Raw genomic sequence first — 27229 nt, forward strand, 5'->3', positions numbered from 1 at the left:
TAACAGAGCAGACAAGAATGAACTGTAAATGATTGTTTGCTGATTTCTTCTTCAGTGTCAGGTGATACTTTTCCTTTACCATATCCTTTTTGTGGACGGTGTTATAGAAATAAAACCAGTGTCACAAAGCATGGTCAGTTATTCATTCCAGAGCTGTTTATTGGGTGGCAGGAGGTGTTCCAACGGTGGAATGTAGAACAGTAAACAGAACAAAGCCCCTGCTCTCTTGGGACTTAGAGGTGTGTATGATCTGTCAGTACTTAAATATCCATTTCAAGCATATGTAATCTAGAATAGTTTTAGATTTACAGAAACGTTCCAAAGATAGTACAGAGAGTTCCCATATACCCCGTATCCAGGTTCCCCTATTAACACTGTACATTAATGTGGTACATTTGTTACAGTTAATGAAGTGACACTGATACTTTATTATTAAATAAAGTCCACACTCAAGTCACATTTCCTTAGTTTTTACCAAATGTCCTTTTTCTCTCCGGGATCCCATCCGTGGATGGGATACACTTGGTCGCCATGTCCTCTTAGACTTCTGTGAGCTGTGGCGGTTTTTCAGACTTAGTTTTTGATGACCTTGACAGTTCTACAGAGTACTGATTCTGTAGCATGGCGGATGTCACTCGATTTGGGTTTCTCTGATCTTCTTCTCATGATTAGGAGGGGACATGGCTCCCTGGGAGGAAGACCACAGAGATGAAGCACCATTCTCATCACATGACATCAGTGGTACATGCCAGCAACGTGAATTACTGCTACTGATGCCTGATCACTTGGCCCGGGTACTGGTTGTCAGGTTTTCACGCTGCAGAGGACTCCCTCCACACACCAAACTGTGCTTTTTGGGAGGAAGTCTCTCTGTACATCCTGCACTTAGGGGTGGGGAGCTATGCTCCAGATTCTTGAAGAGGCAGCATTTACATAAGTTATTTGGCATTTTTCTGTGCAGTAGATTAGCCTGTTCTCTCATGTATTGTCAGTGATTTATTTATATCGTATGGACTCATAGCTATTTATTTTACACTTTGGTTTATAATCCAGTACTATCTTATTTAGCATGTTCCTCCAGTTGTACCTGCGGCCGTTAGGAGCTCTCAGAGTGGGCTCCCGAGCTCCCTGGGCATGTTCTCGTCAGTTGGTCTGTGAGTGCTTCCTTCACCCCTGGTTCTGTGGGTCCCCAGATACCCTGTTTTGAAAGCGTAGGTNATTCTTGAAGAGGCAGCATTTACATAAGTTATTTGGCATTTTTCTGTGCAGTAGATTAGCCTGTTCTCTCATGTATTGTCAGTGATTTATTTATATCGTATGGACTCATAGCTATTTATTTTACACTTTGGTTTATAATCCAGTACTATCTTATTTAGCATGTTCCTCCAGTTGTACCTGTGGCCGTTAGGAGCTCTCAGAGTGGGCTCCCGAGCTCCCTGGGCATGTTCTCGTCAGTTGGTTTGTGAGTGCTTCCTTCACCCCTGGTTCTGTGGGTCCCCAGATACCCTGTTTTGAAAGTGTAGGTGATTTCCCCTCAGTGATTTCATATGGAATTTGAAAATAATATGATGTGTGTAGATGAACTCAGGCTACTGAGTAGGTAAAAAACAATTTCAGTATTGATTGGTTTATTTTTGTGGTGATTTATGTATCTACTTCCCATGGGTGAAAATGTATAGGAGTATGAAATGTCTCAGAATAAATACTATGTTTATGACCAGTTTTTATACTTCAGTTTGTTCAGATGCAAATTTTACTTGGCAGTTTATACTAGAGAAGTTTTACATTTCTCTGGTTTTCAGGGACATTTATGGCTGCCAGTAGCTGAACAGACATCATTATGCTGGAAGAATTTCAGTGATTATGTATGCTGAGTGTTAAGATTGCTTAGTCTAAAAAAAGGACTCCATAATATTTAGCTTTGGGTTATAATTACCAGTGTATTTGCCAGAAATTAAGTTTAGCTTTTAGAAGCCTGGAATTCTTCATGTTTATCTTTAAATATTTCAGAGACTGTTATGAAGCTGACAGTAATTCTATTATATATTATATGTTCAGCTTATTCTGAGCTAAAGCAGATGGAATAACTTATAGCAAGTGATTGTACAACATAGGAAATGCTGAAGATAACAGGCTGTAAATAGTAATATTTAGATTTATTATTACTGTTTTTTTTAAAAAGAAACTAAGTGACTCCCAAGTATGAATAAAAAGCTAGAATGAATAAGTATGAATAAAAAGTTAGGTGTGTGACAGGGCTTTTCTGTTATTTTCCAGTTTAAAAAATTGGCAATTATTTCTTTTTTAATGCAGAAATGAGGGAATTTTTTTAAAATTTAGGAAAAAGCATATTCTGCAAGGACTGCGATTGAGTGCTTATTTGTTTGTTCCATTCTAGATGCTGAGAGTTAAAAGGCCTTTTTAAAAAATATTCCAGCCCTGGCTGGTGTAGCTCAGTGGATAGAGCGCGGGCCTGTGAACTAAGGGATCACAGTTCGATTCCCAGTCAGGGCACATGCCTGGGTTGCAGGCCAGTTCCCAGCAGGGGATGCACAAGAGGCAACCATACATTGATATTTCTCTCCTTCTCTCCTTCCCCTCTAAAGATAAATAAATAAAATCTTAAAAAAAAAGAGTTTGAAAAAAATTACATAACTCAGTTTTTCTCTTCCAATAATCTGGTGAGCCAGTTCTTATTTTTATAACAACATTGTACAGTTTACAAAAATTTTAATATATCTTCTTTTATTCTAAAAAAGTCTATCAAATGGATTTTTACTTCACTTATACACACAAACGGTATAAAGGTTGACACTCAGTATTGATGGATTGAAACCGTGACTTGATTAACGTCTGCTCGGTGGAGCAGGCTTGGAGGCTGAGGGCCCCAAAGGCTGCAGTGCAAACCCCGGCCTTTGCCATGGCTGCTGACAGACCATATTTTGAGGGACAGCCTCGATTCCTCTTATAGGAGACTGATGGCCTGAATAGATTCCTCAGGGAGCCTCTTCAGATTAAAAATACCTAACTCTGGCTCGTGTGGCTCAGTGGATTGAGTGCCATCCTATGAACCAAGGGTCACTGGTTGGAATCCCAGTCAGAGCACATGCCTGGTTTGCGGGCCAGGGCCCCAGTAGGGGGTGTGCAAGAGGCAACTACACACTGATGTTTCTCTCTTTCTCCCTCTCCCCCCCCCCGTAAAAATAAATAAATAAAATCTTAAAAAAAACCCCACAACACATAGCATTATTTGGCTGCTTTGAATTATTTTGGTAGCAGTGAGGGGTAGGTATGAATGGAGGCTTGGAACTGGCATAATAGCTTTAGCAGCTGATGTCTCTGCGTACCCTCAGGGTGGGGCATAGGTCGGGGATTATAGTTGGTAGATTTTATGGATTATATGTTCCAGGATTCACAAAATTTGCAAAGGTACCACAATTAAAGGCAGATACATTTAAATCACTTTTCTTTTTGCAAAGCCCTTTAAAAAAAAGTAAAGATCATACTCTTCTTTCTAACTTAACATTTAGAGATACATTCAAAAGGACTTTTTTTTTGTTCTTGAGGCAGAGGAAAATTACTTTCTCTTTAATATGACCCTGTCCCTGGTGGCCAGTAACCCAACCTTCTGGTCTTTCTGTCCCTGGGAAATATATGCAAGAGAATAGGGATGAGAGTGGTCGTATCCCTGGTTGCCTCCTGAGAGTTAGTCTTTTTTAATAGAAGATTCTGATAAGTGGTGGGATCACCACAGAATTTGGTGGTCCAGCTCTGGAATTAGGATAGCAACACCAGAAACTGAGGCTCCATCATTGTAGTGTCATTTTATGGTGTCAGTGGGATTAGTTCCTCTGGCCCGTTGGGTGACACTGTGCTTGGTGTAAGCTTGCCCTGTGCCTTGATAAGCTAGTGTAGTTTTCAGGAGAATGTCCATGAGTTTTTTTACAGCTGGACTTATCAAGACACTGAAATGGTAATCAAGAACTGTGGAAAACTCTCAGGCCTCTTTTCTTAATAATGGCCCTCAAAATCATTGCAAGAAAACTTGGCTGGCTGTTCACAAAACTGTTTCAAAATTGAGAAATAACTGTGTATCACATAATTAAATAAACTGTTAACATTTGGTCATATTTGCTTTTATCTATCCATCTTTATGAATATGTATATATATGAAATTATGTATGTGTGCATGTACACATCTTCTTACTGGACCATCTGGAACAAGTTGCAGACATGACGCATCTGGGGTTTCTTTTTAAGTGTAGTTTGTCTAAACAGCTCCTTATTGCATTGCTGCTGCTTCTTTCCCCTTAGTCACCCTCTCCCCACACGAGCATTCCCTACCTGGGTAACTCAGGCGGCCGATCTAGTACGAGTCCTTCCATACTTACTACATGCTCATTAGTTATGTGCACACACACATATTCATATGTGCAGTCTTGTCATTGTATAAAAAATGGAATCATATGTATATTTTTCTGTATCTTGCTTTCTTTACTCAAACTTACCTTGGGAAACTCCTTTAAAGTCAGCTGATTTAACTATAATTAATTTCTTTTTAATATCAACTAACAATGTGTTTCACATACCAAAAGTACACTCGTTAAACTGTACAATTCAGTGCTTTTAGTATATTTACAGTTTTGCAGCCTGATCACCCACAATCAGCTTGAGAACATTTTCATCACCCTAAAAAGAAACTTGGTATTTATTAACATTTACCGCCAATTTCCCCCCAAAGCTACTCCCAGTCATTAGCAACCACTAATCTGCATTCTGTCTCCATAGATTTGCCTATTCTACTCATTTTATATGAATGGAATGTGCGGTCCTGTATCACTTGATTATTTTACTTAGATGTTTACTTAGATTTCCATTCATGTTGTAGCTTTTGCCGTATTATCTGAGGATTTTTTACAATGATCAAGTATTAGAGAAAACAAAATACCTAAAAGTTATGGCCCTGGCTGGCACAGCTCAGTAGATTGAGCACAGGCTGCGAAGCAAAGGGTTGCAGGTTCGATTCCCAGTCAGGTTACATGCCTGGGTTGTGGGCCAGGTCCCCAGTGAGGGCCACACGAGAGGCAACCACACATTGATGTGTGTCTCTGTCTCTTTCTCCCTTCCTTCCCCTCTCTAAAAATAAATTTAAAAATATTTTATGATACAATGTTTTATTATAGCAACAATAGTTGGCTTACGTGGAGCTTATGGATCATCATTCTACTAGTCTATTTTATCTATGTTTGATACTAATAAAAAAGTAGGACAATGCCATCAGAATGATTTCTGTGGTCATTTATTGTAATATTTACATATTAAAATTTTAAAATCACATTTAAAGAGAAGAATGCCTTAAACATTCCAAAATTCTGAAAATATTTCCTAGTCTTACTGGTTTTTAATTCCAATTTTTAAAAAATTTAAAAAATTGTTTTCTGGGTAGACAAGCAGATCATCTGGAAATAACGCTGGTTTTATAATTCTTTTCTAGTATTTTTGTCTGTCCTCTTGCCTGAATCACAAGCCACCAAATCTATACCAGTTTTCAATGCTTATGCTTAGTAGGCATCTTTATTTTTAGTGGCAATCTCTTGCTCTAGTTTTAAGTTCTTATGATTTTTTAAAATAAATATTGTTTATTGTGTTAGGGATGTTTCCTTCTAACATTAAAATAGTTAAGTAAAACAGAGCAGTCAAATCACAGAATTAAAAGAAAACCAGTTCTAAAATGTAGAACAAAAATGAAGGTACTGCTAGGAATTCTTAAATTTAGACCCCCAAAAGCCCTGTTACTTCTGTATATATCCCAAATCACTGTGTTAGGGTCTAATGAGAAGAATAGAGAGATGGTCCAGAGCCTGTGAGATCTAAGATCCCAGGACACCCCAGGTGGCCGCCCCGCTGAGTTTCACTGGGTGGGTAGGTCCTGGGGCTCCTGTGTGCTTGGAGATGAAAGCCCTTCAGAAGAAAGTATGCCAGTTCACCGATAAAAGCAAGTATGTTCTTTTAAAAACAGTTTTAAGGAATGTTCATTTTGTCAAAGGTTAAAATTATCGGATGGTTGCCTTGTGCATATACTCTTCTTGAATATACACGATGAATATGTGTGTATTCTTAATGAATATATTCTTAATGAATCTACTGATATTCATTACATTTTAAATTGAGCTCAGAATTTCCTAATATGACTAAGAGTAAAGGGCATGAATATGAATATCTGCTGTTGAAAATATGAATATAGTCTTAATGACTATATTGATATTCATTAAATTTTAAACCAGGTTCAAAAATGCCCCAATGTGAAGAACATAGCTCATGAATATGAATATAAACTTATGAAAATGTTCATGAATATATTGATATTCATTAATTTAAAACTGCGTTAAAATGTTTTCCCTGCAGGGCAAAGAAGAATATATTCATGAATATATTCATAAGGAGGATATATTCATGAATATAATGATCATAAAGAATATATTCATATTTATTGAGTACATTCATAAGAAAACTTAAACCACTCCACAACTCTTTGCTTTTAAATAGTTCTTAAAATGCTGTTATGAAGCAAATGCTAAAATTTTATTGAAATCTTCAAGGAGTAAAAAAAGTATAACTTTAGTGTATTCAGTGAATTGATCTATTTACGAGCTGGCTCCTAGTAAATAATTTTGGGCAAATTAATTTAGAGCCCTCTCTCTCAACATGAGATGAACCATTATTTATTATAGCAAAAACCATGACAAGAAAGACAGGGTATTGAAAACATCTGGGCCATCTGCATACTCAGAGAAGATCAGTTAATGACACTAAGAAAATGGTAGTTCCTGTTAGACATAATGACACTGCATGACATCCAAAAAGCAGGGTACTCAGGTAAGTGGGACTAGTAAGTCAGTGAATGCAGCACAGGTGGCAAACACAAGGCCCTCAGGCCGGATCCGGCCCTCCACCTTGTTTTATCTGGCCTGGCACCTGGTTTGTACCCAGTGGCAGCGCTGAGCTCCTTCCCCCTGGTTAAGGACTAGTTACATTTACACAGTCCTAAAATTACATTCGGCCCTTTGAAGGCAACCGTGAGGCTGATGTGGCCCCCAATGAAAATGAGTTTGACACCCCTGCTGTATAGTCTAGTGAAAAGTGGTTTCTGAGATTGGACCACTGAAATTTGGAAATTAGACTCCATTTACTGCCTCTGTACCTTGAGTCTTCTTTAATAAATTAGGTATAATTTACATACAGTAAAATGCACATATCTTTACAGTGTGTACATTGACAAATTCTTACAGCCAACAACTAAAATGTAGAATACTCATGACTCTAGAAAGTTTCCTTATGCCCCTTCCTTGTCAGTACTTACCCTCTAGAGATTGCTTTGTCTCTTCTTGAAATTCATATATGTGAAATATACAGTGAGTATTGTGCCGTGTCTGGCTGTATTCACTGAGCATAATATTTCTGAAGTTTATTCACTATAATTGTGTATATCCGAATTTTTTACTGGTGTCCATTGTGTGACTATACAATAAATTTTTAATCCATTCTCTTGATTTAGTTTGGTTCCACTTTAGCACTACTAGGAATAAGAGTACTATTTATATTTTCGTGGGCACATATACTCATTTCTCAGTATTTTTTGACAAAAAGATGATCAATTATAGTGTATTGCATACCTACTAGGTAATAAGTAGCACATCTGCTCCGCTTTGATACAAATACACTGATTAAAAAGGAAGTTTCAACAATAAAATGCGAAATAACTAAATATTAGAGTGTAACTAAGAAGACTGTTATTTAATACTTGTTAATAGATTTTAGTTTAGATACAGTGGAAGAAGTTGGAGTGGGGTCGGTTCAGAATAGGCTGTGCAGGCCGAAACGGGGTCTGGATCCGTCTCCTTAGGGGCGGGGCTTGATGCCCCGTCAGGTGTTTTCCGTGCCTCTCACCTGGCATTCACAACATGAGCAAGCAGGTGCCACCCATTTTACATTGTAAACACTTTGGAGGTGTACCTGCGAGGCACCCATCCTTTTGTTATAGAACAAGGTATTTTCCAACGAGGAGCTGATGATTCTCTGAAGATTACTATTTTCTTTTTTGAATGGTAGCATTTGGGGGCTGAGGGGTTAGCCCAGCTACCATCTGCAAAATGATAGAGCTTAACTTAAAATGAAGGGAATCTGGGAATCCCATGGCTTGTTTTGTGAGTGTATTACACCTCATCTTCGTGTTTTGATAGTTCAGAGAGGAATGCTTATGTTTTGGTAGCTCAGAAAGGAATGTTCAGGCTTCGGACAGTTTGCTACCCTAAGATCTTGTAAATTAAGCATGTAATGTGTGAGTTCACCTTGAGGAGATTGGAGTTCGGTACAGCTTGAACCCTGCTCACCCAGAGGCTTCCTGCCAGCAACAACCCAAATTTCTCAACTCATTTATAAAAATAAAATTTTAAGAAATCATAGGTGCATCTTTTGGAAAAAACATTATTAAAATTTCTTAGCATTCTGGGAGTACTCAGAAATAACTATTACCTTTCATGTTCATAAGAGCATTACTTGCAATAACCAAGATTTGAAAGCAGCCCAAGTGCCCATCAGTAGATTACACAGTGCAGTACTACTCCACTTTAAAAAAAAAAGGAAGGAACTCTTACCCTTTGTGACAGCATGGATGGACCTGGAGAGTCCATGGATGGACCTCAGAGTGCTGAGTGAAAGGGAGTCAGAGAAAGACAAATACCATTTCACTTATATGTGGAATCTAATGAACAAAGAAGCTAACAAAACAGATACAGACTCATAGATAAATAGAACAGAGGGACAGCTGTCATTGGGGATAGGGGTTGGGTCTAGGTGAAAAAAGTGAAGGAGCTAAGAAACAAAAAACAGTAACAACTCATAGACGCTGACAACAGTATGGTAATTACCAGAGCAAAAAAGGGGGGTGTGAGGAGGAGGAATAGGAACAGGGGAATAAGTGGTGGTGGTAGGAGACTTGACTTTGGGTGGCAACCACACAGTACAACATACAGATGGTGTATCATAGAATTGTACACCTGAAGCCTACATAATTTTATTAACCAATGTCACCACAATAGATTTTACAAAAGTTTTTAAAAAGAGATAACCATCTATTAATACTTAACTTACAAATATGCGTAAATAATTAACAGTTAAATGTGTGTGCTGAGTACCCCAGATCTTGTGAACCTCTTGGTTGTATTAATGTTTTGCATGTGATACTGATTTTCCTGATGTTTGTGCAAAGAATTCTGTAAAACGCTTCATTCCTTTGTTACATTTAAATCCACCACTAAACTGTGAATTTCTTAAATTTAGTACCCATTTCTGATTTACAGTTACTTATGCTACAATCATCTGTGTACAATTTATTGCACATTGAAGATGCCTAATCCTTTTTAGTGCATAAATATGTGGAATATCTATCATCAAAATACCTTGTTATAGTTGGTTGTCGTGATACTTGTAAGAGGTTTCACCTGAAATACCATGTCTTGGAATATAGATTTTCCTACAGTATTTACATTTCCCCAGTGATGATTGTGTTGCTATTTTGTCCATTAACTTGTTAAAGGTGGTAGATGTGAACCCTTGTCTGTGTCTCTTGTCTTAATAAAGATGTTTTCTTTCTCTCTGTGTACCCGGTTTTTGTGCATTAAAATCCCCCTTCCCACATTTTCATAGTACAATATGTTAGATTCATTTCATAGCCCTTCTTTTAATCTTCTGCCTTCTCTACTATAAAGTGGAGGAAGTGTTTAGCAATTTGAAAAGTTTTAAAATTTTTCTATATTTCTAGGCTTGAGGTAAATGTTGGTTGGATCTGAGCGAATCCTCAGAGGCCACCATTCAGTCCCTTTATTGTATTGATCAAGAACCTGAAGTTCTAGTTACTTCCTCAGAATAACTCATGCCACAGTTTTATAACAGCTTGTTTAACAGTAGTCATTTCTTTTCTTTTTTTTAAAATATAGTTTATTGATTATACCATTACAGTTGTTCTATTCCCCCCTTCATTCCCCTCCACCCGCACACTCCCTCCCCCACCCTTCTCCCCCCTTAGTTTATAACCACGTGTCTCAACTTCTTTAGATTCTATATTTCCCCCGCTATTCTCGCCCTCCCCCTATCTATTTTCTACCTACTGTCTATGCTATTTTCTGTGCCTTCTCCCCCCTTCTCCTCCTCCCACCCCCCTGTTTCTAACCCTCCATGTGTTCTTCATTTCTATGGTTCCACTCCTGATCTAGCTGTCCTCTTGGTTTGCTCTTGTTTTAGGTGTGGTTGTTAATAACTGTGTTTGCTGTCCTTTCACTGTTGATATTTTTCATCATCTCTTTCTTATATAAGTCCCTTTAGCATTTCATATAATAAGGGCTTGGTGCTGATGAACTCCTTGAACTTGACCTTGTCTGAGAAGCACTTTATCTGTCCTTCCATTCTAAATGAAAGTTTTGCTGGATAAAGCAATCTTGGCTGTAGGTCTTTGGATTTCATGACTTGGAATACTTCTTTCCAGCCCCTTCTTGCCTGTAAGGTCTCTTTTGAGAAATCCGCTGACAGTCTGATGGGTACTCCTTTGTAGGTGACTGTCCCCTTATCCCTTGCTGCTTCTAGGATTCTCTCCTTCATTTTAGTCTTGGCTAATGTAATTATGATGTGCCTTGGTGTGTTCCTTCTTGGGTCCAACTTCTTTGGCACTCTCTGAGCTTCCTGGATTTCCTGGAAGTCTATTTCCTTTGCCAGACTGGGGAAGTTCTCCTTTATTATTTGTTCAAATAACTTTTCCACTCGTGGCTGTTTCTTTCCCCCTTCTGGTACCCCTATAATTCAGATGTTGGAACATTTAAAGATGTCCTGGAGGTTCCTAAGCCTCTCCTCATTTTTTTGAATTCTCATTTCTTCATTCCTTTCTGGTGGGATGTTTTGTTCTTCCTTCTGGTCCATTCCATTGATTTGTGTCCCTGTTTCCTTTCCATCACTATTGGTTTGCTGTGCATCTCCCTTCATTTCAATTAGTTTAGCCTTCATATGTTCCTCTAATGTGTGACTTTGTTCCTCTAATTTGTGACTATAATCTACCAGTTCTGTAAGCATCCTGATAAATAGTGTCCTGAATTGTGCTTCTGAGAGGCTGGCAATTTCTCGGTCGCTTAGAGTTATTGGCTCTGGGACTTTGAGTTCTTCTTGCGCCATCTTTCGGGTTGTTCGTGCCTGTTCCATAGCAGGATCAGAGCCCTAAAGTGTTCACTAGAACAGGGCAACTCAGTCGCTGGGTTGTGACGTTGTATGTGGGGGCGGGGTCAAAGAGGTACAATGGCTTCCCTCCGGCTCCCGCCTCCGAGACCCCCACCAGCACCGCAGCCACCACCGTCACCAGGGCCACGCGCCCCGCTCCACTGCACGCGAGTGTGCCACCGCCATCAGCCCTCTACCACTGGGTTCGCCCCCTGGGGCCTGTGTGGTCCGTCTCATTGCGCGCGAATGTGCGACCTTGGTCAGTCTGCCCCACACCCCGACTAGGTCCAGGCTGCCTGCGCTCCTAGGTCTGTCCTTCCCGACCCTGCTCCGCTGCTGGCTCTGCCTCTCTTACCATCCCCGTTGAATGGTTCGTAGCTGTCGGACTTCCGTATAATTCGGTTTTCTGGTCTCTGGGTGTGTCTTAGTTCTCCAAAACTTTTGTTGTACCCAAACTTGGTTGTGGGAGAAGGCACAGTGTTTCCACCTATGCCTCCATCTTGGCGGAAGTCCAACTGTAGTCATTTCTAAATAGACTTAAAAGTCAGTAGGAATAGGGATCACATCTGTCTTACTTAATGCTACGTCTCTGGCATTGAGTGCAGTGATTGGAAGAGAATACAGCAGGCTCTATAATGTTTCATTATAATGATGAGATGTTGTAGGAACTTAACTCTTGTTTATATCAGTTAGCCTAAAGTGAACTTGGTTTCGTTATACGTCATTTTGCTTCAACTCCCAGAACCTATTAACAACGTTGAGGACTTACTGTAGATGTTCACATATTGGTATGGAATAAAAAAAATCAATCAAGATGGATGAAGGGACTTGCAGCGTACATCTGCTGAATCCCAGTTTAGCATATTTAAGGGCGGACACATACTGCACCACTCCAGAGAGTCAAGGTTTATGGAAATGGTTCATTTCCTTAGTGCATGCCAAACTCTACAATGGATACATTTCCACACACTAGCTTCCTTCCCCCCCCCCCCAACACACACACATACACACTGACTTTCAACAGACAGGGGCAGATATACAGGATAGCAGTTGACCAAAGAAACACCAGAGGATGTGCAGCCTCATTTTTGCCAGGATAATGTGTAAATTCCTGCTGATAATATAAACTCATGAATGGCATGGGTGGATGTAACTGTAACAGATACCGGCTTCAGTCCCCTGATTTCTCCTTCCCAGTGAAGTTCAGGCTCTTTAGCTCAGCCTCTGTAACTCTCCACGCCATTCCAGCCTGTTTTTCGTAACTCATGTCTGGCTCCTTTCCCTAACCTACTCTGTTTTCAAGCAAATGAAAGTTTTTGCTGTTCCCTGTAAACCCGGATTTTCCCACCTTCTTGCCTTTTCTTAACACTGTTGTCTCTCTGTCAATGCCCACATTGTTTCTGTGTGCCGTGATTCCATTCATTCAGTCCATCCACAAGTATTCAAAGCCTCCTTATGTGCTAGGTCCTGGGCTAGGAGCTGAGAGCACAATGATCAATAAAACCATAAGCCTTATGTTCAAGGAGTTAACACTTTAGGAGAGAGAGGCGTTGTAGGAGGGTACCACGGGGTCCCAGGGGAGCAATTGGAGAGGCACCTGACCAAGCCCCAGTGTCGGGGGGTGGGGAGGGGAGGGGAAGTTGAAGAGATGTCTATCCGTGGTCCTCAAACCAAGGTGGAATAGAGGAAAGCATTTGACAATATGGGGATACATTTTTTGTTGTTACAACTTGAGAGAGGAGAGTGTGGTACTGGCTTCTAGTGGGTAGAGGCCAGGGATGCTGTAGAACATCCTACACACAGGACAGCCCCTCAGCACAAAGAGTTATCCAGCCCAGTAGGTAACTAGTGTTTAGGGTTGAGAAGCCTAGCCCTAAATTAACTTGGAAAGATTGAGTAGGAAGGTGTTTAGTCAGGGGGGAAAAAGGCAGTATTTGTAAAGATCTGGAGTTAAAATGCTACAGTTTGGGGAACTAGAAAGAGTTTAGCTTCTGAATGGGAGGGAGTTAGGTTTGAGAGGTACGTCTTGACGGCAGAGTCCAGATGCAGGAGTTAAAAGTCATGTGGAGAAGTTGGAATGTCTTTTCTTGGTCTATTAGCATCCTTGATGGAGAATGATACTACTCTGTATCACTAAAATCCACTCTAAAATCCACTCTAATGTAAATCCGCTGATAAGTAAACAGTTGGTAAACTCTGGTGCTTTGTAACTAGTAACAATCTGAGTTTCATCTGTAGACACCCACGGGAGAGTGGTGTGGCTGAGAACAAACACTAGCAAGTCTGAGCTCTGGGTTACCCACCTACTGAGGATCATCGGTAAGGCTGTGTAAGGGGGGGGTCCTTGTTAGCTGAGAATAAATGACACTGAAAGGACATTTAAAGGGAAGCCACTAAAAACGTAGGGGCAATTTTATAGGAGCTAGTGAGGAGATGCGGTGGGGGCTTGGGGTTGGGGTGTCCCAAGACCGCTCCCATGCTTCATAATTCGCTACAATGACTCACAGAACTCAGAAAGCTGTTGTACTCGTGGTTACAGTTCATTACAGTGAAAGAATGCAGATTAAAATCAGCAAAGGAAAAAGACAGATGGGACAGATGGGCGAAGTCCAAGAGAAAGCAGGCATAGGATTCCTGGCGTGCCCTCGCAGTGGAGTCGTTAGGTCCCAGCAGCAGTGTATGACAGTATCGCCAGCCAGGAAAGCTCGAGTCCAAGGTCCTCAGCCTGCAACCACCTAGCGGTCAGACTGATAGCCTGTGGCCTTAGTGAGCTCAGGCATAGAAACGCATTCTTACGGCCAAGATACTGCATGAGTTTAGAGGTTATCTCCCAGAAACTTGGTCAAGGGCTAGTGCTCCTTTTTTTAAATGTGCAGGGTTTGAGCAACCCTAGCCTCCTGAATTAACTCCTTTACTGCACAGGTCTTTTTTTTTTTTCTTAAGGTTTTTAAAAATATATACTTTATTGATTATGCTATTACAGTTGTCCCATACCCCCCCTTCATTCCCCTCCACCCTCCACACCCCCTCCCACCCACATTTCCCTCGTTTAGTTCCTGTCCATGGGTCATAAATTCTTTAGCTTCTACATTTCCCACATTACTCTTGCCCTCCCCCTGTCTATTTTCTACCTGCCATCTATGCTATTTATTCTCTGTACCTTTCCCCCCTCTCTCCTCCCAGTCCCCTGTTGCTACCCTCCCTGTGATCTCCATTTCTGTGGTTCTGTCCCTGTTCTAGTTGTTTGCTTTGTTTGCTTTTGCTTTTATTTTAGGTGTGCTTGTTAATAACTGAGTTTGCTGTCATTTTACTGTTTACATTTTTTATCTTTTTCTTAGATAACTCCCTTTAACATTTCATACAATAAGGGCTTGGTGATGATGAACTCATTTAACTTATCCTTATCTGAGAAGCACTTTATCTGCCCTTCCATTCTAAATGATAGCTTTGCTCGATAGAGTAATCTTGGATGTAGGTCCTTGCCTTTCATGACTTGGAATACTTCTTTCCAGCCCCTTCTTGCCTGCAAGGTCTCTTTTGAGAAATGAGCTGACAGTCTCATGGGAACTCCTTTGTAGGTGACTGTCTCCTTATTTCTTGTTGCTTCTAGGATTTGCTCCTTCATTTTAATACTGGGTAATATAATTATGATGTGCCTTGGTGTATTCCTTTTTGGGTCCAACTTCTTTGGGACTCTCTGGCCTTCCTGGGTTTCCTGGAAGTCTATTTCCTTTGCCAGATTGGGGAAGTGCTCCTTTATTATTTGTTCAAATAACTTTTCCACTTGTTGTTCTTCCTCTTCCCCTTCTGGTACCCCTATAATTCAGATGTTGGGACATTTAAAGATGTCCTGGAGGTTCCTAAGCCTCTCCTTATTTTTCTGAATTCTTGTTTCTTCATTCTTTTCTGTTTGATTATTTCTTTCTTCCTTCTGGTCCACTCCATTGATTTGAGTCCCAGTTTTCTTTCCATCACTATTGGTTCCCTGTACATTTTCCTTTATTTTACTTAGTGTAGCCTTCATTTTTGCATCTAATTTGTGGCCAAATTAAACCAATTCTGTGAGCATCCTGATCACCAGTGCTTTGAACTGTGCCTCTGATGGGTTGGCTATCTCTTTGTCACTTAGCTGTATTTTTTCTGGGGCTTTGATCTGTTCTTCTGTTTGAGCCTTTTTTGGGGGGGCAGGGTCTGGTTGTGCGTGGTACATAGTGAGGGGTGGAGCCTTAGGCATTCACCAAGGCGGGTCCCTAGATCGTGGCTCTGCATGTGGGGGCGGGGTCAGAGAGGGAACAATGGCGCTTGCTCTGCTCTTGTATTTCAGGCCGCTTCCCCCAAGCAAACTGGGCCCTTCTGGTGCTGGTTCCCGGGTGGGTGAACGTTCTAGGACCCTGTGGTTCTCTCCAATGAACTTTCCTGTGAGACTGGGAGTCTCTCCTGCTTCCTCAACCCCCATAGGTGTTTTTAATTGGTGTTTTGAGGCTTTTTATCCCCCCAAGCTTGATTCCTGGGTTGTATGGTCTGTCTCACTCCCCAGTTTCGCCTGGTTTATCTGCGTGCAAATGCGTGACCACCGTGTCAGCCAGTCGCCTTGCACGCCTCACTGGGTCTGCCCACTGCCATGCTCGCCTGAGTTTTGCCAGCTGCTGCCTTGTGCGCCGAGGGCCAGTAAGCCACCGCTTTTTTTTTTTTTTTTGACATGACCCTTCTCCTCCTGGCCTCCTGACTCCGCCCTTCCTACCAGTCTGGATTAATGTGTCTATTTTTAACTTCTTGGTTGTCGAACTTACGTAGTACAGTTCAGTTTTCTGTCAATTCTGGTTGTTTTTTTGTTTCTAAATTTTTGTTGTCCTTATTTTGGTTGTGTGAGGAGGCACAGTGTGTCTACTTATGCCTCCATCTTGGCCGGAAGTCTTTTTTCTTAAGGTTTTAAGGAAATTATATGTTATTTCTGCTTTACTGTGAAGGCTTTTTGTTGTGATGGTGGTAAGTAGACGTAACATAAAACTTGCCATTTAGTCATTTTTAGTGTATGGTGCAATGGCATTAAGTACATTTACATTGCACGTGGGTGTGCAACCATCACCACAGTTCATCTCTGGAATTTTTTCATCATCCCAAATTGAAAATACAATGTACCCATTAAACAGTAACTCCCCATTTCATTCTCTCCAAGGCCCAGGTTACCACTACTCAATGTTTTGCCTCTTTGAATTTGACTTTTCCGTGAAACTGGTGGTAAGTGAAATCACACAGCATTTGTCCCTTTGTGCCTGGCTTACTTAACATGATGTCTTCAAGGTTCACCCATGTTGTGGCATGTTCACAATTTCATTTCTTTCCAACCCTGATGCTGCACAGGTTTCAACTCAAAAAAGAAACCCGAAATTGTTAGTACTCTTTTAAAAATCTTATATTTAGCAAAAGTTACATAATTGAAAGTCATGCTAATTCTTAGAATAAATAAGAAGTGGAGTAGGTGGTCGTTTGGGGGATATAGTTTTCCCGACAAAATTATTTAAGAGCATAATGCTGTATATCCGTCAGTTTTATTTCACAAAGCCAGGGTAAGGAGAGGGTGTTATTGCAGAAATACTCCTTGGCATCTTCAGTCTTCCGAAGGGCCTCTCTTAGTTCTTGGAAATTTGATTTATTCTTTTTTGAAGTATCTATTGTATCATCTTTGTGAATTCTCCACATTTGTTAACTAGTCTAACTCTGCCAAACGTTTACTTGTTAAAATGGCTTTACACATGATTAGAGTAGTTCTCCAGCATTTTTCAGCAACTTCTTTAAATCCTGCATTTTGGGGAATGCTTTTAGTTTCAGTTTACATTCATCCTGCTTTTATGGGCTCAGGTGTTTGCAGCATCCCCAAGTCAGAATGAGAGACAGAAACAGGTTCCCAGAACTAGACCTGGTGTTGGGTGAGGGTGAGTTTGAGTAGAGACCGGTCAGCTTGTTGGGGAATGTTTTTCAGTATGACAGCGTTTTCTTCCCTCCATCACCTCATGATTATAGGGTCATGCTTAATGATCATCTGCCTAATAAAGACTTCTGCACTTTATTTGTGGGAGAAGTGTTCATTTGCTCAATAATCTGTTAGAGGATTTAGTTCACTCACTCGTTTAGGGGCTGGACGGAGTGAATGTCCCTCACGGTATCCCTGGGATGTGCTTCTTTAAGTTGTCATACTTTACATTTTCAGATAGTTTGGCAGATTGCCAAAGGATTAAAGATCTTTGGTTTTAAGCCTTTATAGTTCTCTTGTTTCTAATGCCTGAGTTTTCACCATATTTGAAGTAACTCAGTCTACCCTTAGTGTTTACGGACGTAGTGTATATGCAAATGTAAAGACAGACGCCAGCCTATAGGACCCAGGCTGCGGTCAGGCAAATTACAGGAGGCAATCACTTTCAGTATGAGAGTTTTAAATATCAGAAATTGATGGATTCCCCCCCCCCCCCCGTGTCCTCATAAAACAGTGATGGCTAATGTTCAAATGTCTTATCATACAGAGATGATTACCAAGAAATGACCAACATGGGTGATTTAGTGACGCTAATTTAGAAACAAGGAAAATCCCCTCCTTCCTTGGTGAGGTACTCCGGGGGTGTGGAGCGAGGGCTGCAGCTCTGAAAGCGAGAGGGAGGAGCTTGGGGGCCGTGTCTTTGGAGCAGTGCCGCACATCAGCCTTTGCCCGTGGGGCGTGGGCTCAGGGGCGTCACCTGAGCAGTAGTATGAAGTAGTGGTGGGTAGCACTGACGTGGGCGGACTACGCTGGTTTGAATCCCGACTCTTAATTTACTAGGGTTGGGACATTGGACAGGTTTCTTAAACTGTCTGACTCGTTTTTCTCACCGGTGAAATAGAGATAACAACAGAACCTCCTCATAAAGGTCAGTCAGTACATTAATATATCTGATGTGTTTAGAGTAGAGCCTGGCATATGGCAAGTGCTATGTCAGTGTGTATTATTATCTTCATTGTTAACTTTAATTCTCGGAGGAGCTTCCTCTGACATTTCTAAATAGGTCAGGTCTCTGCTTTACAAGATCTAATGGCACCACCTATCACAGTAATGATAATAAGTGCCATTTACTAGATTTACTTATTTGATTATTGAGTTAATGACACTTTAAAGGAGAGTAAGAACTGTGTTTGTTTTTGTACTGCAGTGTTCACGGGCCTGATAAATGTTTAAGAAATATTTATCAAATGACTAAATATTTTTACAGTTATAAAATAATTCAGCAACAAGATGTTATTTCATCTCTAATATTAGCAAAGATTTAAAAAAATACTATCATACCTAGGCAGAGAGGCGAGGAAATGGATACTCTGGGATGCTGTCAGTGGTAGGCCCTCCCTTGAAGGCAGTTTGACCAAGAGAATTAAAGAAGTCTCTACTTTTGATTCTGTGTCTAAGCATCTATCAAAACCACATCCAGGTATATTAAAAGGTTAATAGAAAAATATGTCCATTGTAGCACGTGTATTAGGGAATAATTGGAATCAAAGTGAGCAAAACATCTCTAAGTAAAGGCTTGGTTAAATACAATATATTCAACAGTAAAAATTTTTAGAACTATGGTTCTCAAATGAAGATTCTTATATTGGCTGCAAGATAGTCTCCAAACATGAGATAAAAACAGATTCCCAAGTTTAACATTTTGGAAAAGCTAATCAGAAACTCTGGGTTTGACCAGAGAGTCCCTGTTTCCTAACGAGGACCCTGGACGACTTCTGTGCCCAGCCTGGTTTGGGAGCCTCAGCTGCTGCGGCTCTCGGGCTGTGCTCCAAGTCTCAGCCAGCTGAGCCAAAGGTCCTACTCATCTCTCTTTTATTTTCAATAATATTTTATTGATTATGCTGTTACAGTTGTCCTGATTTTTCCTGCTTTGCCCCCCACCACCCATTGCCCCGCACTCCCTCAGACATGTCCCCCACCATTGTTCATGTCCATGGGTCATGCATGTAAGTTCTTTGACCACCCCATATCCTTTACTGTACTGTACATCCCCATGGCTATTCCGTAACTACCTATTTGGACTTCTTAATCCCCTCACCTCTTCACCCATTCTCTCTTCACTCCTCCCGTCTGGGAACCTTACAGTGACTAATTCCTTTTGTCTTGCTTTTAAGAGTCTCTCTTATCTTTAACCTTTGGCCTTTTAATAATGATGTGTCTTGGAGTGGGCCTCTTTGCATTCATCATAATTGGTACTCTCTGTGCTTCCTGTACTTGCATGTCTATTTCCTTCACCAAATTAAGGAAGTTTTCTTTCACTGTGTTTTCAGGTAGATTTCCAATTTCTTTCTCTTGCTTTTCTCCTTCTGGCACCGCTATGAGGCAAGTGTTGGACCTCTTACAGTTATCCCAGAGGCTGTTTATACTATCCTCATTTTTTTTTATTCTTTCTTCTTCTTTTGTTCTGTGTGGTTATTTTGTGCTCTTGTATGTTCCACATCATTGATTTGATTCTCGACTTGGTCCATTCTACTGTTGTTTCCCAGTAAGTTGTTCTTTATTTCAGTTGGTGTATCCTTCTTTTCTGACTGGGTCTTTTTTATGCTGTGGAGGTCCTCACTAAGTTCCTTGAACATCATTATAACCAGTGTTTTGGACTCTGCTTGTGATAAATTGCTTATCTCCATTTCATTTCATTTCTTTTTCTGGAGTTTTCATCTGTTCTTTAATTTGGGTCATGTTTCTTTGTCTCCTCATTTTGGCAGCCTCCCTATGTTTGTGTCTGTGTATTCAGTAGAGCTGCCCGACTCCATGTCTTGGTAGTATGGCCTATTGTAGTTGGTGTCCTGTAGGGTCCTGTGGCACAGCCTCTCCTATCACCCAAGCTGGGTACTTGAGGTGCACCCTTCACATGGGCTGAGTACATCCTCCTCTTATAGTTGAGCCTTAGTTGCTGTTGGCAGATCATTGGGAGGGATTTACCCTGGCCAGTCAGCTGCAAGGATTGGTTGTGACCACTGACCACCAATCTCTGCCCTCCATGGACGATTAGCTGCGCAGGCGCAGAGTGGTGGTACTGCAATGTGGTTTATAGCTGTGCATTGTGTGCGTAGGTCCTGGGGTTTCCCAAGTGGTTCAGACCAAGGTCAGCCCGACCTGTCTTTTGCCCTGGGCACCCAGCCTGCGCTGTAAAGCAATCTGAGCAAGTGAGCAAACACTACAAAACCAGACTCAGAAACAGAGACCAAAAAGGTGGGGTGGGGTGGGGAAGGGAGTGAAAAAGGTGAAAGGGAGTATAGTCAAGAATATTGTGGCCCTGGCTGGTGTAGCTCAGTGGATTAAACGCGGGCCTGCGAACCACACGATCGTGGTTCGATTCCCAGTCAGGGCACATGCCTGGGTTGCGGGTCAGTTCCCAGCAAGGGACTCACGAGAGGCAACCATACATTGATATTTCTCTCCTTCTCTCCTTCCCTGCCTCTCTAAAGATAAATAAATAAAATCTTTTTAAAAAATTTAAAAAAAGCAAATTGTGATAAGTTTACATGATGAAAGGTGATTACTAGGATGAGGGGGTGATCACACTGTAAGGTATAAAAATGTCAAATCGCTATTGTACACATGAACCTAATATAATCAGTATAATATTGTATAGCAACTATACTTACTTTAAGAAAAGAGTTGATGATCTTATTTATAGTTTTAGTCACCATAGATGTTTCTGAGATCCCAAGAGTACAGGCCAGGCAAGTGAGAGGTTGAGGAACAACCAAGACTGAAGTGTTGTACCACACAGAGTGGGCGGTTATGGTGTTCACCCTCTGACTTCACTTGCTCCCTCTTGGGAGCCAGGCCGAGTTCAGCATACTCAGTGGTGTCTCATCTTCTTTGAGTAGACCCTAGCAGCCTGAAAGTTGAAGCCACTGTACTTTCATGGGAGGCCCAGCTGTTGGTCTCTCCTAAAAACCCTCTGCACCCAGGGCAACATCTGCTGCCTTCAGAGCCAGGTAGCTCCCAGCTGAGATCCTTAGAGTGGCACTGGACATAGTTTGAGAAGTTTACCACCTACTATACACACATGCACAAATCCACATGTCTAATCCATAGTCCTATAGCTTTACTCTCTAATTTTGTTGTTGATTGGATATAATACATCCCTCTTCACTTAGACTTCTTGAATGAGCTCGGCAAAAAATTGGAGCAGGCTTTCTGGGTCATTTTTTAGTAATGTATAATTGCAATTAAAGATGACACATACTTGTTGAAGGATTTTTAGCCAGTGACTATTTCATGTGGATTTTAACCCCTGTCCCTTCTCTTGGCGTCTGTTCTAGTCAGGTTGGGCAGGAGGTCGTCAGGCCTGGGAGACACACACAGTTGAGCTGACAGGTGGACAGAACAGGTGGGTAGCATATTTCAGATCAAAGAATTCAGGAGAACTCAATTGAGTGTGTTCACTTGGCGTGTAACCATTCGATATTTGGTCAGTATTAATGGAAGGCCTTCTGTGCAGCAGCCTTCGAGGTGCTGGGGCCACAGTCCTGGCAAGGTGTCTGCCCTGCCAGATTCCATATTTAGTGCTGACAGACGGGTTGCAGAGCAAGACGATGCCTTGCACACAACCGCTTAGCATCTGAGCAGTGTGTTTTTGTAAAGACCCCCAAACCTTAAGGAAAAAAAATAACAAGAACCATTTAGAAATCTAATTCTGGGATTTGGGCCTCAGCAATAGGGAAAATGGTGGTGCCATTTACTAAGATATTAATTAGGGAAACATTAGGGAATATGTATCTGCTAATGAGATTCACAGAGGTGGGCGAAAGCATCATCTAGCAAGACAGTTCCACGAGAGGACTTCCAGGGCCACTGGCCAACTTAGCTTTAAAGGTCAGAAAGAGCCAGCAATGGAAATTGATTAAGTAGCAGTGGGGATGCAAAGCAGGTCAGCACTCAGAAATCGGCAGGTACAACTTACAATGTGAAAAAGAAAAAAGATCAAATTTGTGGTTGACTAACACACGTGATAAAAGTTTAACATTCCTTATAATGAAGAAACAACAAAAGTTTTAACAATGTTAATTTTATTGGGAGAAATATCTAGTGTCATACTTAGTGAAACATTGAAATCTTTGCCATAGAAGTTAGGAATTAGAGTACAATTTTTGAAAAATAGAGATGACGAGGAGGGATTTGCCTTCCTAAATCTAAAACCATATTCAGCTATAGGAATTTTAAGTGATGCTTTATTCATTGTAAAATAGGTAAATAGATCAAGGATTCAGAATGTGCTTTTACAAAGGGACCATACATAATATTCAACCAAAACCATATCAATTTTTAATTCCTTTGTGTTGCTCAGGAAAATGGTTTCTTTCCTTCTGTGAAATTTTCTAAGATGAATGCTGTGACCCTGAGTTGGAGGGCTTAGTTCTGTCACCAGTGTCCCTTTTATCTCTAAAGTATTTCACTTCACGCACAAAACTAGGTTACATTCCCAGCCCATGTCACAGACTCGTCATCACGTCGGGAGCGCTCACACCACTTTCGTTACCCACCACCCTCATTCACAATGGAGGGGCTATTAATGTGATCTGTACAGTAGCTTCAAAATCTCATTCCCACGAGCAAATACTTCACAGTGATAAGAAAGACCTGTCTTCCTTTTCTGAGAACTAGTAAAGATGTAAGATTTAATTTGTGTATTATGTAACTGTATCCATATATGTTATATAATTGTATCCATACTCATTAGCACATTTAAAATGATAATGAGTAAAGAAAATACGAGTCTGTCTGAATGTTTCCTCTTTTCTACAAGCTTTAGAAGTGTAGCAGTAATCAGAATCTTCGTAAAACCTAGTCATCTTTGGAAGCTAGAGGCCAGAGATGAGTTCTTAGAATTGAACCAGCCCTGCACATGCCTGTGCGTAGAAATGTGGAGGACATATTGGAGTCAGAGGTGACTGGCAGGATTCGGATTTCAGCAGCTGAGGAGACGGTAATGCATGTATTGAGATACTAATTTGGATACTAATTGTCAGGGTTATATTCCTCATAACCAGATCCGCAGGGGTGGTTGAGAGACAGCAGTCTGGTGAGACAGAACATGAGCAGAGTGCCAGACCACTGATGAAATTCAGTTTTAAAGATCAAAAAGAGGGTGAGGAGCCCCAGCCTGGAAAACTGGGAAAAGCAGAGCAGGGAGGGGGGTGGGGTGGAAGCCAGGAAAAGGGAGGCTTCCATGTAGGGCAGGAAGCCCTTTCAGCTGCTAAGAAGCGGAAGGAAGGGAACCAAGGGGTGTCCATTGACACCCATGACGTGGAGGCTGTTAGTGACCTTGGCCCAAGCAGTTCCCGTGGGGAGCAGAGTGGCGTGCATGTTTCCACACGATTCTCTGCGGTTGGGAACCAGCCTGCCCTTAGTTCACTTACCAACGTGGGACGATATTTCCAGCATCTAGGGCAGATTCTGCATTATCAGACTCTGCTGCTCTCTGGAGTCTTAGAAAATCCATCAGGAGAACGAGGCTATGTAAATGTAAAGGCAGCTAAAAATGTTAACACCACTTACTCTGAGGTAGGATTTTCTCTTTTTCTATTTACTGCCCTTCTTTGAGTGGGCTGTAAGGCATGAATCATCCTGTGAAATCATGCTCATTGGCGGGGAAACCACTTTAAAATCTGGCCAAGTAAGACTGCTAGTAAACACCTATAGACCAATTTGAATGAATGGAGTGCGGCCACCAAAGAGATGGTGAGCTGCATTTGTTGGGAAGGGGCAGGTGAGTGTGGTGGGGTGCTGGGGTGAGAAGCGCTTCGGGTTGTTGCGTCTGTGACCCCGACCCGCTGAGTGGGTGCTGGAACACTGCAGAGTCTGGCTGAGGGTAGGTGTGTGATGGGGGGGGGGGGGCAGAACCTTTCTCGGATTCTTTCTTTGCTCGTGCTTGTCCTTGTGCCCAGAAGTCTCTTCTCTCCTTCAGCCCCATCCCTTCTCCTTTTCATCTATGAATTTCTGCTAATCCTTCGGCTCTTAGCTTAAATATCACCTTCTCAGAGAAACTTTTTCCGACGCCCCAAAAGAGAACAATTCTCCCTGGTTTTATGCTCCCTTAGCTCAGTGGTTTTGCAAAATTCGTGTCAGAATTGCAACAGAGTTATTTTGTATGTAATTATTGTTTGCCCCGTGATCCTGCCATGGTGAATTCCATGTAAGCACAGACATGACTGTCTTGCTCACGGCAGTTTTCCCTGTGCCTCGTGACTTGGTGTCATTCTGTATTTGAATGAAGCGATGCCACTGGAAAGCGTGGCCGTAAGATGGATTTCTGTTAAAGGAGACTCTGGAACTGAAGTTTTAAGGCGACGGCTTAGTAGACCGTGTAGCTGGTGTAAGGGCCTATTTGCGTGATTCCCAGGGATGTCTGGGTAATTGGGTACAGCACGAACAAGTTTCCCAGGACATTGGAAGTAGAGCGATGGCACGTTCGGTGGCTGTGGACACTACTGTGAGCAGAGATACAAAGGTAGCGGGGTACTGAAGTTACCCAGCAGTACTAGGATATAAGGAGATTGTGTAGATGATTCCTAATACGCTTATATTAACTGCATTTTTATTATGATCAAATAAAGACATATTTCGACATAGAATTTCAGACCTTTGGTCTATAGCCAGCCTGTGCCCCCACCCCAGCAGGGTCCTGCCCACTCGTGGCTCTCCCAGTCTGCTCTTCCTTCTCTTTAAAAACGTCTTCCCTGCTCCCCAAATTTAGCCCCCACTCCCCTTCTCGGACTCCTGGTTGCATTGCTTTCTTTCTGGTGCCCAGCAGAGGACTGGCTGATTGACTTCCCTTCTCTCACACCCATCCTAGAACGGATGTGAGCCTTGGTGACTCTCCTGCCTCTGGTAAGGACCTGTGTGACGGCAGAGCGGGAAGTTCTTAGTGCGCCCGCCACCTTGGTTAATGGGAAGTGTACGTATTTTATCATTAAGGGGTCGACTGAACTGCTCTCTCTGTGACTTTGGAAGTACAATGTACCGTGAAAAGGCTCACTTTTTTACTGGTTAACTAACTTGCTCTCGCTCTCTCTCTCTCTCTTGTTATGCAGACACTCATTAATAAAGGAAAGTAATAAGAATTTTCTCAGCTCTCACAACCATACTTTTTGCTGTATTTTCCAGTGCCTGTCCATGTGCAGTGATACTAGCTGGATCCAGTTTTCAAGTGCATTTTTTTTTATGCTACATGATAATCATAGTTCAAGGAAATGGAAATAATTTACATACGGGAATATCTTGGGTAATAACAGCTTTTTATTTGGATTGTTTCCCTTTAGGAAAGACACTGCTGATCCTGTAACATGGAGGACTGCCTTCATACCTCATCTGAGAATCTGTCCAAATTGGTCAGCTGGGCCCACAGCCACGGGACTATTTGCAGCCTCATTCCTAACCTGAAACACTTGCTTTCGGAAGGTTCCCATGGGAACCTGACTGCAATGTGGGGCTGTAGTGCCGGGCATGCTTATCACTGGCCACTGACAGCTACTTGCAGAGCTGGGTCCCAAGAAAGGGTCTGTTTCCAGGATAACAGAAGTTTTAACTCTGATAGTCCCAGTATAATCGGAGTGCCCTCTGAGACACAGACTAGCCCAGTTGAAAGGTACCCTGGGAGACCAGTGAAAGCGAAGCTAGACTGTAATCGGACCAGAGACTCTTGTGACTTCTCTTATTGCAGTGAGCCCTCTGAGCTGGACGAAGCTGTTGAAGAGTATGAAGATGAAAACACTCTGTTCGACATGGTTTGTGAGTCCTCTGTTACAGATGAGGATAGTGACTTTGAACCCCCAACCCAAAGGCCTCAAAGCATTGCTCGAAAAAGGCCTGGAATAGTCCCGTCTTCTCTCCATTCAAGCTCCCAGGCTCAGATGGTTGATGAATGCAGCAGTGATGTCATCATCAAGAAAATCAAACAAGAGATTCCTGAAGATTATTACATTGTGGCAAATGCAGAGCTGACTGGAGGAGTAGACGGACCGGCCCTGTCATTGACACAGATGGCCAAACCCAAGCCTCAGACTCATGCGGGTCCCTCCTGTGTTGGGTCTGCTAAGCTAATTTCCCATGTAACATCCGCCCTTAGCACAGACCTAGACCCACATGGTGTTTCTGCGTCCCCCTCTGTGATGTCCAGACCAGTGGTTCAGAAGAACGCCAGGGCACCTCTGGCTTCACCAAACAGAGGGCCGTCGGGTGCACATGGCACCAACCAGCAGGTGGCTATGCAGATGCCTGTGAGCACATCCCATCCTAACAAACAGATCAGCATCCCTTTGTCTGCCCTGCAGTTGCCTGGACAGGATGAGCAAGTTGCTTCCGAAGATTTCCTGCCCCACCTGCCCAGCCAGGTCTCCTCCTGTGAGGTGGCCCTTTCTCCCTCAGTTAACACAGAGCCAGAAGTGAGCTCCAGTCAGCAGCAGCCCCAGGTGGCCCCAACCATAACCACCGAGGCCATGGCGCAGTGCATACCAGGTATGGCACGGGAGGTGACAGTGAGTCCCTCACCCACGCACATCAGAGAATTCTGCGCCGCCAGCACTTCTAAAACCATAGGCTCAGTTTGCTAGATGTCAGACCTTTATTATTCTCAGGAAGGTAGAAATAGTAGGATGGGTTACATCCAGATGATGCTATAGAGGAAATTGGAGTTGAGGCTGTCCATCCAATTGATACGTCTCAAGGCTGGGCGGACAGCTGTGGGATCGTGCTGTTGATAATGCATGGCTAGGTTTAAGGTTTGTATCTGATCTTAAGCCAAATTTTTGTAAGTGAACTTACTTTAAAAAAAAATTTTAATGCTGTCCTATTAGTATCAAGGTATTTGGTTGCTGTTTGAAGCCAAAATGATGTTGAGTTACGCATATAATGACAATGGGCCTAATGTTTTTCCATTATTATTAATTTGTCTGAACCAGCTTGGCACTTCTATTTATTTTATTTGGC

The 27229-nt window shown here is 42.0% G+C and overlaps 1 protein-coding gene across 4 annotated transcripts in view; it reads left to right on the plus strand.

The window, feature by feature from the left end:
* The window catches only part of KIAA1958 (KIAA1958 ortholog), a 105217-nt gene that overhangs the window by 22486 nt on the left and 55502 nt on the right, over positions 1–27229 (plus strand). For 3 of the 4 annotated variants that reach the window (XM_037036202.1, XM_037036201.1, XM_037036200.1), the window contains exon 2: positions 25564–26758. In XM_037036202.1, coding sequence (XP_036892097.1) covers positions 25588–26758 — 1171 coding nt within the window. In that variant the 5' untranslated portion in view covers positions 25564–25587. Of the gene's footprint in view, positions 1–24940; positions 25200–25563; positions 26759–27229 lie in introns of those variants that run through there. The other variant, XM_037036199.1, reaches the window with a different exon arrangement.

This window comes from Sturnira hondurensis, unplaced genomic scaffold (assembly GCF_014824575.4).
Source record: "Sturnira hondurensis isolate 20B ecotype Veracruz unplaced genomic scaffold, ASM1482457v3 Scaffold0022566, whole genome shotgun sequence".
Taxonomy (NCBI): Eukaryota; Metazoa; Chordata; class Mammalia; order Chiroptera; family Phyllostomidae; genus Sturnira; species Sturnira hondurensis.